Genomic DNA, 17,254 nt, shown 5'->3' on the forward strand with positions numbered 1-17,254 from the left:
TGATTGTATACAATACAATAGAGAAAATTAAACAAAAGGCCACAAAATTTTAAATTAGCCTTAGCATTTCCTCCTGCTTGGTTGAAGCTTAAAGCCTTAAACAATAACAATAGAGAGAAACGAGAAATATGGCGAAAACAAGATGAGGGAGTAACTCCTTAATTTATTATATCTGATTCATTTTACTAATTTATAATAATTCAAAATTAAGGTTTATCATTTATGGAAGCAAATAAGCAGCAGAAAACAATGGAAAGACAAGACAAAAATAGTGTAATTAGTTACGGGTGTAGGACCTCGTCTTCAAATTCGTACTCCATCTTCAAATCAGCGACATTCAAAATCTCCGGGACTTCGTCTCCATTGCGCTGCAATTTGATGAAGACGCAGTCCTAGCCAGTATGAGCAAAGCCCGTAAGAATTCGGAGGCCCAGGAAGGAAGTGTCTTTTACTACTTGCTGGTTGCTAGGTCGCAAGACCTACAGGCTACTGCAGCGTAAAATTGTGCAATTGGTGGGCTGAATACCAAGAAGAATTTGAACTGTAAATTGTAATGAAGTACAAGTGTTGGGCCAGCAAGCCCCCTTATATTTTGTGAGTGGTGATACGCATCTTAATGGATAGATTAGTCATTAGTGGTGGTTTACCGTGTATTTCCATTGACAAAGTCATCATTCTAAGCTCCGCTCAACGTGTCATATATACAGGCCACAGCATTGCCACACCACATGACATCATTGACATGGGCTCTTGAATTTGTTCCACTATATAATTAAATCAACCCCCTTCCTTCTAAACCCAATCGAGTCGTTTCAAAATTAAAGATTAATTTTTCCTTGTGTCTAACTAGAAAAAAGATGGCTTTCAGGGCAACTGTAAGTGCTTCACCTTCATTCATTAATAAATCAATGCTGACCCGTCTGGGAGGAAACCGGTGGTTTGCATCCTCAACCGCTCCCAAAATGAAACTGTTTACACCAACCGTTGATGCTGCTCATGCTGATAAACTTAGTTCCAGGTTGGTTTAATACTAGTTACATTGCATCTTCCAAATTCCAATCCTTTCCCTTTGTGTATTGTATTAATTTTTTCTCCTCCTTTTTCCTATAATTGCAGGATGGCTATGAGGGCGGAGTTTGCTCCAATCTATATGGTGATGGGAATGGTGGTTGTAGCAATGAGTATAGCGACACACACGGCCAAGCAGCAGCTCATGCATTCCCCGGCAGTTCACGTGAGCAAGAAGAGGAGAGAATCCCTACCGGAAGTGGAGGATCCCGACGGTGTGCTTATTTCCGCCGATAAGTTTGTGAACAAGTCTTTCTTGAGGAAGGTGGCTCATATCCAGGACAACAAGCCTACTCTCCCTGATCCCGTCCGCCCCGACCCCTTTACTAGGTTTGCTTGCTTTGGTCTTTTTGGCTTTTCGGTATACATAATATGCATGTGCTAATGAAAATTGTTTTTGGAAAGTCACAGGCCTCGAAATGCAGATACCCTTAAATCGGCTGGAGTGGATCCTGCTCGCCACTGACTTCAAGCGCCAAATTAATATATTGTCTTTCTCTCATCTATATAAACTATGGTGTCAAATTTGTACATACAATTAATTTTTGTTTTTCTTTGTTCATAACTTTATTATGAATACCATACGTGCCCTCCCTAACTGAAGACAGTTGCATGTGAGAGGAAAGAGGCCCTTCATTTCTTGTTTTTCCTTTGTTTGTTCAAATAAAACCAAGACACCGTTGCATTTGTAATTTACTTGACGCGCAGCCAACAAAAGTAATCTCTCTGTACAAATGTAGTGCCTCGCCAATAGCAGAGAATCCACAATCTGGGCTACCAAGAAAGCAAGAGGCCTTGAATAATTGTATTTTGACCCACACATTTTTAACATGAAAAAAAAAAAAAAAAAAAAAAAATAGCATCCTTTCAAGTTTTGCAAATCTAGAAAGGATTAGATCTTAGAGACCAAAATAGAATCTCAAGAAGACTCGATGCATCATCCTTACACATTAAAGGCTGATACTGCTGGTTCATTGTAGAGAACAAAAATTGATATTCAGAATAGTATTACTGCAACAGCACAAATGTTCGAGAATACCATTTACCTAGTAGCAATGCTGATAACCAATTGCAATACCTAAAGCATAGAGAGTTGCTTGCGTAATAGAAATATCACTCCGACATGACACCAACAGAACATTGTCTAGAAGGGGGCAACAGCTTGCAGATCATGAGATGAGAACAAATGAGAGGCAAACCAAAGCATAATATGAATTTTTTGGCAATGTAAGTGAATGAAAGGATACATTGCAACTTTGATTCAGTTGCCATTTCCAAATAGTATATCCATTTATAAATATAATGCAGGACCTCTATAATATATAGCCATAATGTTTGCAAAACCCACTGACCAGCCCAATCTAAAATTAGAAAGGGGAATATTAATTACATTCAATATTTCAACACCAATTCAGCAGTATAGCAACATAAAAATGGACAGGAAAGAGAAAATATGAAGCATCAGAGAAAAATAGAGAAGGAAAAATATCAAAAGACTAAGTTCAAACATATGGGACTCGATTTCAGCACCTTCCAAAGAAGAAGGAATAACATGTACCCTAGAACAAAAGTCATATAAGTTCTGCCATAGTGTATTATGCCTTTTCTTCGGAACAACAAATGGAGATGATATTGGTCCATTTTGCTTCAAACTAATAGGAATACATAAATTCATCATCTTAATGGGGGCCAATACAGAGAAGAACAGCCGCTGAGAAATTTGATGATGATCTTCATATGGGAGAATCTTATCAAGTCATAGAACTGATCCCATGCCAATAATTTGCTGGTAGCTCCAATTTTATTCAATGGGGCCGTTGAAGATGGAAGAAGAGAAACAGTACGACATCACACAGCAAAGGCATTGTGCATGCAATAATCCAAGCAACCACAAAAGTACGACTAAGATGCATAATTTATCCCTGAAAGACATCCATATTACTTTTGAGGTATTAATTCAAATAATTCTACCAACTTAAGAGAAACACAATCTTCCTTCAGTGGCACAAGAGGCGTATAATTTCAGATGAGACCCTACTACTCCACAGGGAATAGGGCTTCTCTATTAATTTAGAGAGGAAAACATTATTGAAGATGATCTCAATAAATCAGTCCCTCCATTCCAAGTAACTATCAGATTCATAGCTTGAGAAAAACTTTCATCCCCGTATTTCACTGTATTTGAACAGTACTGACATGCTAATTTTGTAGACATGGTTATATACACAATCTTGCCAAAATGCATACTAATGGTTTAAGCTTCAAGTTTGGGAAACCATTTAAATCAACAGAGTTATGGATAAAGGTTTTGATCTATTTCAATATAAGTAAAAATACTGGGGGCAGGGAGAGGCCAACTCACTATGTATGAAGGGACACTAAACAACTAAACATATCTAAACAACATATTTGTTTTTGATAACTAAACATATCTAAATTCTGTATCACAAATCATTTCCAGATTTCAGATGTAATTTGGTACAATGTTTAATTTTTAAAAAGAAATTTAATCTCATTAAAAGCGCAAATAGGCGCAAACCCCTAGTTAGAAAGAAAAAGAATAACATAAGTGTAGGAATTCTGACCACCAAAGTGGTAGTCGAGTTGGTAAAACAGCAGGGTTAAGTCCCCTCCTTTCTTCCTAGTGGTCGCATGTTCGAATCTACTTGCAGTAGTAGTTGCGTGAATCAGATGCTACAAAGAAGGGGCCTTATTGGCTTGCACTTTGGTGGGGTTGTAGCGACGGACTCGCCTTTCCAGGCAGTAGTTATGGCTCAAGCCGAACATTCCACAGCAGGTGGGAACCCCGATGGTCACGCCCAAGGGGGGAAATTACACTGGTCACCCATTCCCATCCTCTTTGCTTAGTAAAAAAAAAAAAAAAGTAAAGGAATTCCGAAAAACTGGAGAGGCAATGACTATTGTACACTGCCAACCAAGCATAAGAGATTTGAATAAAACAACTTTTAACTCTATCATCGATCTCCCATAGTTTTTGAAACTCCTTGCATTCTGCTCTATCCAAATGCCCCATGTTAAGCACAAAAGAGCCAGCCTCCAAGATTCTAAAATGCACTGATTTCCTAGCTAGCCAACAACTCTACCACCCTTCTTCTAGGCATGACCCACTCTATACCAAAACGATGGAAGATCACAACCCACAATTCTCTAGCCACTTCATAGTAGAGAAGTAGGTGATCAATAGTCTCCACGCTCCTTTTACACACACAACACTAGTCCGCCACTATGACGTGTCATTTTCTTAATTTATTAGAAGTTAAGATTTTCCCTAACGCTGCCGCCAAAACAAAAAACGCAACTCTTGAAGGAGCCCTAATTCTCTCCAGACGCTCTTCCAAGACTATAAGAGATTTGTTGCTTTTTGGAATATATCTCGCCATTGCCTAAAATCCTCATATCTGCTAACTAAAATTGAAGTTTACTAGCTCCCAAATGTCCTTGACCAAGACAAAATATTCAGAGACACACTTCAACACCTTTTCATTCTCTATACACAATCTTCAAAGCTAATTCTTTTCATATCCCGCCATTTCCTAAAACCCTCGTATCTACCAACTAAAGTTGAAGTCTACTAGCTCCCAAATGCCCTTGACAAAGACAAAATATTCAAAGACACACTTTAGCACCTTTCCCTTCACTATAAACAATTTTCAAAGCTAACTCTTTTCACTCAGTTGGGCATAATCTGGCTTTCTTCTACTCTGATCTACAGACTCAATAAGCATAGAAGCATGTTTTATTGTTCTTTGACTTCTTTCTTTCCTTCTTCCTCCCTAATAATTGGTGATAACTAAAAAAGGGTGCTTTCCTTATTGATGTCATTATCTTTCTTCTTCGGCCAACTTTCAACCATTAGACAACACTAACAAAGGTATTTATCAAATTTCCACCTGAAATATAACATACATAAGCTGAAGGCACCATGTATGTCTAATACTTCCTGTAGTAAGAACTATCGCTCATCCATATGCCACAGGAATGTTCAATTAGACTCACTACAATGAATAGTCATTCAAGACTCTCATAGGTCTTCACTTCTGAAGTTACATAATTACTATAACACCACCCTCAGCTTATCGCATTATCAACATTGCTACACCCATAACAAAAGCGGAAAAAAATACACAAGCAAGTACTATGCAATAAACACATGGTGTGAGATGGCAATATATGGCAGACAATTAAAGATGATTCAAAAAACAATGCTGCCGGTAAATATCAATCAATCAAGTAAAAATCAGCAGACATTAATGAAATGGGAGGTCAAATATTATAACATTCTCCACTGATACCATCGTGAAAATATTCCTACTCTAATAATCAGCAGGAGAGCAACTATACTGCAGCAGAAAAAAGTAATGACATCAATTACCGCATCAAGGGCAGTAGACTTGAACAATCAGGTTCTCAATGATTATATTCGCATCAGAAGAGCAATGTCAGTTCCTTGCCTGAAGAACCAAGTCTCGGCAACCAAAACTGTAATCTGGCACAACGAGATCGAGCCTTCACTTGAAAAAAGCGTCTCTAAAAACTTCAAACTTGTCAATGAGCAAAAACAGTGTCATTGCGTCTTGGTGGTCTATCAGGAATTGAACCCGGCTTGAACTTGGAAGCCTCGTGCCTTGCAAGCTCAGGAGGAACAGGACTATTATTCTGGATAAGCATCTGCTTGAGATCATAAAAGACATCAGTGTCATGAAGAGTCAAGAATGTTGTGGCCACACCAGTCTTGCCCGCACGGCCCGTTCGTCCAATACGATGCGTGTACATCTCAATATTCCCAGGCATATCATAATTTATGACATGGGCCACATCAGGTATGTCAATTCCACGTCCTGCGACATCAGTGGCAACAAGGACATTGAATCTCTTGGTCCTAAAACCCTCGAGGCTAATTTCCCTCTGCTCCTGTGACTTCCCACCATGCAAAGTTGTCACACGGTAGCCTGCCTTATCCAAGTTCTTCGCAACGTTATCTGCATTCTTCTTAGTGTTCACAAAGACAATTGCAGTCCTATCGCCAAGTTCGTCAAGCAATCTCTGTAACCTATAAAACTTCTCCGATTCCTTCACCATGTTCACGTGCTGGGATATCAATTCAGTGGCCTTTCCAGCAGTGCCTATCGTTACCACCACAGGGTTTCTCAAATACTTTCTCGCAAGGCGCTCCACAGCAGGCGGCATGGTGGCACTGAACATATATGTGGTTCTGTAAATCTTCTTCTCATCAAGCTCTTCATCTTCGTTCTCGGGCTTCAAATTGCTAGAAGGCATGGCATCCAAGACACCCACAACCTGTGGCTCGAAACCCATATCAATCATGCGATCGGCCTCATCAAGAACAACATAGTTGCACTGATTCAGAACCGCATAGCGCCTCTCCAAGCAATCAATCAAACGTCCCGGCGTAGCAATGACAACCTCACAACCTTGCCTAATCCTAAAACCCTGCTCCTCAATGGACTGACCGCCAACAATGGATACCACTTTGATCCCCAAATGCTTGGCGAACTTGTTAGTCTCCTCCTCAATCTGCTGCGCAAGCTCGCGGGTGGGAGCCATTACAACGGCATAAGGGCCTTCGGCCTCGTTCTCTTCACTCATGGGAGGAAGCCTGGTAATGTATGTAAGCATGGGAAGAACAAAAGCAGCAGTCTTACCAGAGCCAGTCTCCGCAATCCCAATCACATCGCGCTGTTGCATACCGAGCGGAATGGCCGCCATCTGTATGGGGGAGGGCTTCTTGTACCCCGCTTTCTCCACCGCCTTCAACAGCTCGGGACTCAGTTTGCTCTCGGCCCAAGCCCTCATGGGTCGAGGGATCTTGGAGCCCTTGTAGGAGATGTTGAAGTCCTCCCTGAATATTCTCCAGTCTCTCTCGGTCATCTCCTCCAGCTTCTTCTCGCTCCAGTGGCGATCCACCCTCATGTCGAAGGTGTCGTAGAGATCAGCGGCTTGTTCCTTGAGCTTCTGCGCCGCCGCCTCTTCGGGCCTCTCCTCCACGCCATCCTTTCGGCGAATCTCCTCCCGCATCTCCTTCTCATTCTTGGCGGCTAGCTTCTTCTGCTCGCGGCGGTCCACTCCGGCACGGAAGCCCCGTCCGAACAAGAGCTGGGCCTCGTGAGGGTTTTGGTAGAGAGCGTTCATGTCGCGGGAGGTGTCCTCCGTGTTCTCCCAATCGAAAGAGAAGCGGAATTTCTCGCTCGGTTTGATGACCCGCTTCTTGGGCTTCTTCGACCCCAGGTACTGCTCCTTGATGGCATCCAGCTCCTTGTCACGCTCTCGCTCCGCCAATTTCTCTAAGCGTGCACGTTCGCGCTCGCGAGCCCTAGCCTCCTCTTCGCGATCCCTCTCGCGATGGCTCCGCCGCTCAAACTCACGGTCCCGGTCGCGCTCTCGATCGCGTCGGTCACGGTCACGGTCACGGTCACGGTCGCGGTCCCGGTCGCGGTCACGGTCGCGGTCCCTGTCGCGGTCGCGGTCGCGGAGGCGGTCTGAATCGGAGGGCTTGGAGTCATGGCTGGAAGTAGAGGTGGAGACGTCAGAGGGGCGGCCAAGGGAGGAGAGGAGCTCTTGACGGCGATGGTGGAGTTGATCGGCTTCTTGTTGACGGCGTTTGAGGGCCAATTCTTCGCGCTGGGCTTTGGTAAGGAAGACTGGCTTCTTGGCGGCGGCGGCGGTGGCGGTGGTTATGGCGGAAACGTCTTCGACTGAACGTTTCATGGTAATGGCAGTAGTGATTGGAGGGAAGGGAGACGTCTCGCTTGGGTGACTGCAGGAGGGGAAAGATGCACACTCCTAGACTCTTCTGGAAGATGGAAACTGGAAAGTGGTGTTGGCTTATCACTTATGGGTTGGGGCGGATGGCACTGCGCCTGCGTGTTTAGTAAAGTGAAATGAACGACATGGGGCCGTGGGGGACAGAGTGTCGGCCCAACCCAACTTGAAGGCTCGAATCTTATCAATTATCATAAACATAAACTGTCGCGTGCATGGGCTTCTTGGGGTCTCACATTTTATGATGAAGGCCCATTTTAAGATTATTATATTAGTTTCGTAGTTTTCTTCCACGTAACATTTTTTTTTTTTTTGACATGTCCGCACAAGAGGGGGAGGAGGATTCGAACTAGTGACCTCCACTTCATTAAGTGTGGTCCTAGTCGATTGAACTACCTCTTGGGAACTTCGTCCACATAACATTGGGAACGAGGGCAGTTGCATTTTTTCGTCATCATGATGTTATCCATAAAGATTAAAGAATCATACAAGTCAACTTTAAATTAGGCGGTTGATAGAATGGTTGCATATTTCAACCCTGTTGTCCATTAGCGGATGTATATTATTGATCCACATTTCTCCTCAAAGCTATATAAAATTAGTGATAATTGCAATAATGTTTGGTGCCGCAATTACTTAATTATTTCCCTTTCATTATTCAGAAAAAGTAAACGTTGATTCAGATATAGATATCATATAGGAGAATGACTTTTGTTATAGTTTAAGCTGCCAACTTGTTATCCAAAGTATTGTAAGTGGCAAAATTGATTGGTTGCGTCTAGGGGGTCAATCTCAGGCTACAATAACATGAATAGGATAATGAAAACTTGCTAATAATGCAAACCCACAAGTCGTAGTTGCCAAATATGATTTTTTTTATATGTAACTTTGAATGGTTCTAATGGTACACTATGTACGGTAAGGTGCATTGTACTCAGGCTTCCACACTTTTTGTTAAATATAGTGATAATTAGAAGAGTAGTCATCACATCACATGATGATAGTTACTTGGATCGCTGGCAAACGGAGAAGACAGAGATGGAGAGAGGGATGAAAAGAGGCTCGATCTCGTACCAAAGCAAAGGGTCCACTCAGGCAACGGACCCCTCTCTTGGCCACCCATATACTTAGCCCTTTCCTCCTCTTTGACCATGGATTTATATAGGTTTTAGGGTCCATTTGGACGTGCGTTTGAAGAGTTTAAAAATACATTTAACACTTAAAAGAAAAAAAGTATATGTTTGGTAAAAAAAAAATTAAAAATACTTTTAAGAGTCAAAAAAACCTTACAAATGGCATACACTTTTGTCAAAAACTTAAAAATGAAGTTTTTGCCAAAAAAATGCTTTTTGACATAAAAATTATATTTCTCAAGCACAATCTCAAACATGCTCTTAGAGTATTTTCAGTAGTTTTTTTATAAAACGTGTGGAAGAAGTTAAAATAACATCATCCAATTAATTAATATAAAAACTAAAGATGAAGTCAAAAAATATAAACAAAGCCATGAACAATATTTAAACAATAATATATGCATAACACATAATTTAGGGAAGTCTGGCCTACCAAACCTGTCAATTAGGAGTGGGTATCGGTTCGGTGGTAATTGGTAGGCGGTTAATTTGCTCAACCCTAGTCTATCAACCATATATAGGTAGTCATATTATTTCCAAATTTTGTAATGAAATATCTTTTTATTTTTTTTATATAGATTTAATGAAATATCTTGACATTAAGGTCGTATCATTGATAATTTGGCTTGGTTACTAAATACTTCTTTGTTGTTTAGAATTAACATCAATTATCGCATTTTTACTTACATATTGTACAAATTAAAATGTAACCTTATCCAGACCTTGAAAGAAAAATAAATATCCGTATATATTATAGTAGCCTTAGAATACATGGAAATATGTATACAATGGCTCTTTCATAGATAAGCTACTTAGTCTTTAATTAAACATACCGCCACTTAATTGCCATATAACTTAACAATCTCTATACATCATTTTTTCTCCATTTTATACGAGTGTTTAAGCAAAAAATGTACGTGGAATATCATATATCTCTAAATTGTTAGATGCTCATATAGCTCATATATATCTGATCAAACTAATTAAAATTATATGTCACTTAATAACAAAAGAAATTAAGAAAAAGAATATTATTCTGAGTTGCCAACTTAGTGGAGATCGAAAGAAAAAAAAAAAATATATATATATATATATATATATATATATATAGCAAGGATATCAATAATGGACACGTCTCCGGGCGGTAACAAATGTTTTGAGAGTTGAGAGTGGCATTTTAAAATATTAGAATAATGGGTGGAAGGCTACTAATTAAGTAAGAGGTCTGACTTTTGTGCCTATAAAACGCAAAAGCAGCAATGCAAAAGTTACAAATTCAGAGAAACAACAAATTAATTAAGAAAGGCTATGGCAGAGAAGGTGGTGGAGGTGGAAGAAGGAGCAGAGACAACACAAGTGGAAAGGAAGCTGAAAGAGCGAAAGGTATCATGGGCAAAGCTGCGGCGCGTAGACTCCCTCAATTTGGAGGCCGGAAGATTCTCTCTTTCACAAAGCCACGCCTCCAAGGTTGCCTTTCTAATTATAATTAACCTCAAATATATGTATATATAGTAATTCTCAATGGAAAAAGCTGCTTAATTAATTACTTTTTAAACAACGTACTGCATCTACATAATTAATTTTTTTTCAGGTAAATTGGAAGACAACGTTGAGTTTAGCATTACAGAGCCTTGGGGTGGTATATGGGGACATAGGGACATCTCCGCTCTATGCGTTATCCAGCACTTTCAACCATGGGATTGGCAACGTAGAGGACGTACTTGGGGTGTTGTCCCTCTTCATTTATACCATAGCACTCATACCCATGCTTAAGTATGTTTTCATTGTCCTCTGGGCCAACGACAATGGTGATGGTAAGATATATATATATATATACACTGGATTTCCTTGATAATGTTTTAGGTTGATAATATATAATTAAAAAAATAAATCACTAGGTGTAAAATGGTACACTTCTCATATGCTCAAATCATTTTTTGTTGCTCTCCCAGACTTTCAAGTAGACAATTGTGAAATGATCTCATATGAGGCCTATTTATCTGAACAAGTCTTTTTCAAACACTTAGCTGGATAAATGGCCTCACAAAGACCTTCTCTCCGTAAATTATATAAAAAGATATATAACAAAATGTTTTGTGATTTTTCATGCCAGTCAAACGCAAAAAATTACTGCTCGAACCATTTTCAAAATTACAAACAAATAACAAAAAGATCACTTTTTTCAAAAATATTTTCCTGCGGAGAGCATCTATGATCTAGCCTCTTATTGCCCTCATAATATCTTGTATTTTTTTTAATTAAAGAGGAAAAAGAATATAAGGAAGGATCTTTCTCATTCTTGATCTTAATGAAAAAGAGAATAAGAGATCTTATGAAAAAGCTACCTTGTACTTTCTATATCTATGTTTCAAATATTCGTAAATTATTTATAAAAATTAAAAAAAAAAATCATAAATTGGGATCATCGGTAATTTTTTCATCAAATAGATAATAAAAACAGCATAAAAAATTCAATTATAATTATCAGATAAAAAAAAGGTGGTAATTTGAGGCTGGGTGCTGTCACCCAACCCAGCCATGACTGAACATGTCCTGGCCACACGGCCGTACGTGGCTGGGAAATCAAATTTTGATCTATAAGTATAATTGTATTTTCAGCTTAATTTATATTATCTATTTAACGGAATTATTGATTTACAAATATTCGAAATGAAATAGAAAACTGAAGTGTGGATATCAAACAGAAATTTGATGGTAATCAAACAGAAGCTGTGATGCATTTGCAGGTGGAACATTTGCACTATATTCTTTGGTATGCAGGTATGCAAAGGTAAGCTTAATTCCAAATCACCAGCCAGAGGACACGGAGCTGTCCAACTACAGACTAGAAACGCCATCCAACCAGTTGAAACGGGCTCGAAAAATCAAAGAGAAGCTGGAGAATAGTAAAACTGCCCAGCTTGCGCTCTTTATTGTCACCATCGCGGGAACTTCTATGGTTATTGGGGATGGGGTACTTACTCCCTCTATTTCGGGTTAGTTCCAGAATTTTCTGATTAAATTATGGTTACAGTGCGAGTGCGTACCATGTGTTTGTTTATAAGATCTAACAAATGGGTTTTGGATGCAGTCCTTTCTGCGGTTAGCGGGATCAAATCCCTAGGCCAAGGTACTACGTCTGTACCACATACTAGTGCACTTCAATTTTAACAAAAACAAATTTGGAAGACACTAATCCATTTTACCCAAGTAAATTTGACATATATATACTACTGTATAACATATGATTAGATGTTATGATTACACATATTTATGTGACATAATGTACGTTGTTATTGATGAATTATCCAGATGCTGTTGTGGGAATTTCAGTAGCAATCTTGATCCTTATCTTTTCGGTTCAGCGATTTGGCACTGATAAAGTGGGCTTCGCATTTGCCCCTGTCATCTTATTGTGGTTTGCCTTCATCAGTGGCATTGGTCTTTACAACCTTTTCAAATATAACTTGGGTGTCTTACGTGCTTTCAACCCAATGTACATTATACATTACTTTAAACGAAATGGTAAGCAAGGATGGATTTCCCTTGGTGGAGTTTTTCTGTGCATAACAGGTGAGTGGTTGTATCAAGTTTAATCTCTCTCTCTCTCTCTCTCTCTCTCTCTCTCTATGTTTCCACCTACCTACTTGTGAATTAACCAGAGACATAATTAAACCAGGTACCGAGGCCATGTTTGCTGACCTAGGTCACTTCAACGTCCGTGCAATTCAAGTAAGTATATAAACAGGCCACAGTTTTATAATATATAGAACATTTTTCATATTATTCATTGATGTAATTATTCATATTATTCATGAAATCACTATGATTTCATTGCTTTTCTTAGTTCACCTCATCTACAACATTTTTCCTTATAAATAGACCCATCTGAGTTATAGTCAAGTCATTCAATAGAGATGTATTCCTATCGAACTCTTTCTAATTATGGATCGATGTAGGCCTCTAAGACCATATCACCCAGAATTTTTGTGTTCTTTATTTCCCTGCTACTTTACTTGTTCCGGTTTGCGTGTGATCTCCATGAATAATAATATTTCTACCATAATATTGCAGATAAGTTTCACTTGCGTTACATTTCCTGCATTATTAGCTACATATAGCGGACAAGCAGCATACCTCACCAAATTCCCTCAGAATGTGTCAGATACTTTCTACAAGTCCGTACCAGGTAAGTTCTCTTGCAGGCAGCATGGAGTATATTGGGTTTATTAATTACTACTACGTCACCCTTGAACAATAAGTATTTTCTTCATGGGTATCTATGCAGACCCAATATACTGGCCAACTTTCGTTATTGCTGTAGCCGCAACCATTATTGCCAGCCAAGCTATGATATCTGGGGCGTTTTCAATTATATCTCAGTCCCTAGCTCTAGGTTGTTTTCCAAGAGTTAAGGTTGTTCATACATCTGCCGAGTACGAGGGTCAGGTTTACATTCCCGAGATCAACTACATGCTTATGGTAGCTTGTGTTATTGTCACTGCAGCCTTCAAGACCACAGAGAAGATCGGCCATGCATATGGTAAGCTCAACAAGTGTTAAAAAGTTTATAAAGGTTTAATGGCCTATTAGTATTATGCAACTGGGAATGTGGCAGTGCCATGTCCATTGAGTATTATTAGTAAGCTCAACAAATCTCAAGTGAAAATTAAAAGAATGACAAATACCTTTTCTAATGCAGGAATTGCCGTTGTAAGCGTAATGGTGATCACAACATGTATGATCACTTTAATAATGCTAGTTATATGGAAGACAAGCATATGGTGGATCGCTCTCTTCTTTCTAGTGTTTGGTTCCATAGAGGTTTTGTATCTATCATCTGTCCTATACAAATTCCCACAAGGTGGCTTCCTTCCGTTGGTTTTTGCTTTGTTCCTGATGACAATCATGGGGATTTGGCATTATGTACACAAGAGAAGATACATGTTTGAGCTCAGGAACAAGGTTTCTAGTGATTACGTAAAAGAATTGGCCACCAACCCAAATATTAGCCGAGTGCCAGGAATAGGGCTTCTGTACTCTGAGCTTGTACAGGGCATTCCTCCAATATTTCCTCACTTTATCGCCAACATACCATCCATCCATTCTGTTCTGGTATTTGTCTCAATTAAGTCCATTCCAATTAGTAAAGTTGCAGCAGAGGAGAGGTTTCTGTTCCGACATGTTGGGGCAAGAGACTACAGGATGTTCCGCTGCATTGCAAGGTATGGTTACAACGATGTGATAAAGGAAGCCAAGGATTTCGAGCTCCAATTAGTAGACCATTTGAAAGAATTCATCCGCCTCGAACAATTCATGCTTGAAGGAGAGACTGGGGAACAAATGGCTGAGCCAGTCAACATCCAGCATTCCAGTATATTAGTGAAAGATAAAAAAGCAAGAGAATCAAGTCGATCAACCATCCACGTTGAAGAATCACTAGGACAGCCTCACCCATCTGGTGTGTCATCAGGTTCCATTCAGTCATTCAATGCGGGAAGCTTAACAAATTCTTCTAACCGAATTATTTCTGCTCCGATCCAGGGAGTTGAAGAGGAGATGCAGTTTGTGCAGAAGCAGATGGAGAATGGTGTGGTTTATCTCCTGGGAGAAGCAGAAGTGGTGGCAGAGCAGAAATCATCCTTGTTGAAGAAGATAGTTGTCAACTATGCGTATAATTTCTTGAGGAAAAACTTTAGGCAAGGGGGGAAAGTAATGGCAATTCCACGTTCGAGGCTTCTCAGGGTTGGAATGACATATGAGATATAAGAGTGAGGATCTCTATGGACCACGAATATGTTGTTTGGAACCTGACATTTTCGCTTTACACATATGTATGTATTCTTGTGCAGTGGTTTATGGCAGTTTGTTTGTTAATTTATCTTTCTTCGTGGCATAACCCTGGAACACAAAAAAACAACTAGTGCAAGGAGGCCAACTCTGAGTCTGTTGTGGCCTTTTTTTTGGTCTTTGTTTCTCCATAATGATAATGATAAAGTATAAATTAAATAATTAAAATTATATTTTTTATATTAGCTTAAATCTTTTAGATAAATATAGATTTAACATATATAATATCAAATGCGACGTCATGAATTCGAATTTTAATTCTACAATTTATCCCAATTTTCAATTAAAATAGGTATTAATGATGATTGGAAGTCACTTTTGTTTCATTGAGGTGTGACAGGCTTGTGGAATAGGGAAAATGATTTCTTCTATTTCATTTGAAATGAATAACATCTAGTTAGTATATTTTTGGACAATTTTACCCCTCTAACATACACTAAGGGGATACTATCCATATCCATTTCATTTGAAATTGAGAGGATCCTATTCCTTGGAATTTATCAAAACCCTATACTTTTAATTGGAAAATTAATAAACCTAAAAAAAAAAATGGACTATTTTGTGAAAGAATTTTTGGACCTATAAAAAGTGGAATTTGTGATTGTGAAAATTATCGATAATGGGGATGAAAAAGAGTACCCGAAAGTTTGTAAATAATGCAAAGTCAAGAATTTGCGGATTCTTGGATATGAAGGTACCAAATAGGCTATATATATCAAACTGGCATATGCACACTAAATCGTGTGTGGTCGGTGGGCTTAAAGCGGCCCCTAGAGAGACTCATTTGAACGCTTCTATTAAGCGATTGAACCTTTTTGATTGAATATGATAGTTGAACCAATAAGGCAAGTCGACTGGCCACTAGCTATATCGAGTGGCCTCTCCACTCTGTTTTTCATCTTCAGATTGGAATGGAACTAATGAGTAGTTTCCATTTATTGCGTGATTTAACACGCAATCTTCTTTCCTTTTTTTTCTTTTTTTTTGGGGGGGAAGGGGTAGGGGGGAACACACAATATATTTTAATACATTTAATTGTATAGGAAGGATGATTTACTTTAATTTAAGACATTATTGATTCACATGTCAACTAAATAAATAATATTATAGTGATGATGATTGCAATAATTCTTGATAAACTAATTATTTTTACTTTCAGGCGGCTTCCTTTAAAAAATAGAAGGTGAACGGCATGTACGTGCATTCGGCAAAGACTTGTACCTCTTGGAACTTCAATTGGGTTCCCACTTCTCATAGATTAATTACATACATTTTGCACATCACGCCAATTCCCACCAATTATATCAAACTCCTCAACTGTCTTTTTCAGACTTCAAAGTATAACCCCTCTACATACATGAAACTAGCTAGCTAGGTGCCCAGGGAGGATCTCTTAATAAATTATATATGCAGTTTTTTTTAATTTTTTTTTTGGAGGTGCCCAGCCCGGCCAGAGGAAATAGTAAGCCCGTCTTCGCTCAAAAGTTTTAGGGAAAAAAAGGAGAGAGGAAAAGAGAAATATTGTGTTAAAATATGAATAAAAAAATTATAGGAAAGCTAAAGTGATAATTTAATATATGAATTAAAATTATAGCAGAATGGAGATTGGGGAAGTGTGCGCGTTTGGCTCGTTGAAATGTTTAGGGTGACGCTAAGTGCCTAACGCAGATTGTTGAAGTTAAATTTTTTAGATAAATAATAATTTAATATGGTATTAATTAAAATCAAGATAGCTACAAGGTTAAAATTCTGCATATATAATTGAAAATATCAACTACTCTACTTGACATTAATTGTATAGCAAGTATGATTAACTTTAAGACATTATTGATTCACATGTCAACTAAATGCTACTATATTGATGATGATTGCAATAATTCTTGATAAACTAATAATTTTTACATTCGATCAGCTTGCATTTAAAATTGAGAAGCTTAATTATACGGCAGATGCATTCGCGCGGCAAAGACCTCGATCGGAACCTTAATTGGTTTCCCACTTCTCATAGATTAATGACACAATTTATCAGAACACGTATGGCAATTCCCACCAATTATAACGAAGCGATGGATTTTATTCACTCCTCAACTAGTCTTTTTCAGACTTCAAAGTAAAACCCATCCACATGAAACTTAATTTGTTTTTTCAAGTTTGGAAATATTTCTGTACATGTTGTGGTGTAAAGTTTGTGTACGTACGTGTGTGATATGGTTTTCAAAAAATTTTAATTTATTCATAATTTTAAAAATTACATCATATTTGAAAGGACTTAAGTTTGTTTTACCTTGTGTTTAGACAAATTATATACGAACCAGGTTCATCAATTAAACATCCCAAAAAACACAGTTAGTAAATAGAGCAATGGGACCAAAATTAACAAGCATATATAAGAAAATGGAGCA

General features: G+C 38.6%; 3 protein-coding genes across 3 annotated transcripts; 2 read left to right on the forward strand and 1 right to left on the reverse strand.

The window, feature by feature from the left end:
- The first annotated feature begins 819 nt into the window (after positions 1 to 819).
- Positions 820 to 1,736, forward strand: LOC132180074 (ribosome biogenesis NEP1-like protein). Its single transcript, XM_059592920.2, has 3 exons — positions 820 to 1,018; positions 1,117 to 1,398; positions 1,480 to 1,736. The coding sequence occupies exons 1-3, from the start codon at positions 858 to 860 to the stop codon at positions 1,532 to 1,534; spliced, it is 498 nt and encodes a 165-aa protein (XP_059448903.2). The 5' UTR covers positions 820 to 857; the 3' UTR covers positions 1,535 to 1,736.
- A 3,579-nt stretch (positions 1,737 to 5,315) lies between these two features.
- On the reverse strand, positions 5,316 to 7,950 carry LOC132177478 (DEAD-box ATP-dependent RNA helicase 21). The gene has a single exon (XM_059589818.2). It carries the CDS (start codon positions 7,813 to 7,815, stop codon positions 5,635 to 5,637), a length of 2,181 nt encoding a protein of 726 aa, XP_059445801.2. The 5' UTR covers positions 7,816 to 7,950; the 3' UTR covers positions 5,316 to 5,634.
- Positions 7,951 to 10,310: 2,360 nt separating this feature from the next.
- LOC132178497 (potassium transporter 5) lies at positions 10,311 to 14,883 on the forward strand. Its single transcript, XM_088515725.1, has 9 exons — positions 10,311 to 10,469; positions 10,594 to 10,775; positions 11,730 to 11,998; positions 12,094 to 12,132; positions 12,315 to 12,575; positions 12,682 to 12,734; positions 13,077 to 13,191; positions 13,291 to 13,545; positions 13,705 to 14,883. The coding sequence occupies exons 1-9, from the start codon at positions 10,311 to 10,313 to the stop codon at positions 14,769 to 14,771; spliced, it is 2,400 nt and encodes a 799-aa protein (XP_088371851.1). The 3' UTR covers positions 14,772 to 14,883.
- Positions 14,884 to 17,254: the final 2,371 nt, after the last annotated feature.

Source organism: Corylus avellana, chromosome 4 (assembly GCF_965113065.1).
Source record: "Corylus avellana chromosome 4, dhCorAvel1.hap1.2, whole genome shotgun sequence".
Classification (NCBI taxonomy): domain Eukaryota; kingdom Viridiplantae; phylum Streptophyta; class Magnoliopsida; order Fagales; family Betulaceae; genus Corylus; species Corylus avellana.

What these genes read in the sequence shown, in the direction of transcription:
- LOC132177478 (XM_059589818.2), bottom strand. Translation starts at nt 7,815, where the DNA reads ATGAAACGTTCAGTCGAAGACGTTTCCGCCATAACCACCGCCACCGCC.
- LOC132178497 (XM_088515725.1), top strand. Translation starts at nt 10,311, where the DNA reads ATGGCAGAGAAGGTGGTGGAGGTGGAAGAAGGAGCAGAGACAACACAA. An exon ending in GATCAAATCCCTAGGCCAAG is followed by an intron (nt 12,133 to 12,314) that starts GTACTACGTCTG and finishes TGAATTATCCAG; the next exon opens with ATGCTGTTGTGGGAATTTCA. An exon ending in AGTTTTTCTGTGCATAACAG is followed by an intron (nt 12,576 to 12,681) that starts GTGAGTGGTTGT and finishes TAATTAAACCAG; the next exon opens with GTACCGAGGCCATGTTTGCT.
- LOC132180074 (XM_059592920.2), top strand. Translation starts at nt 858, where the DNA reads ATGGCTTTCAGGGCAACTGTAAGTGCTTCACCTTCATTCATTAATAAA. An exon ending in GCTGATAAACTTAGTTCCAG is followed by an intron (nt 1,019 to 1,116) that starts GTTGGTTTAATA and finishes CTATAATTGCAG; the next exon opens with GATGGCTATGAGGGCGGAGT. An exon ending in CGCCCCGACCCCTTTACTAG is followed by an intron (nt 1,399 to 1,479) that starts GTTTGCTTGCTT and finishes GGAAAGTCACAG; the next exon opens with GCCTCGAAATGCAGATACCC.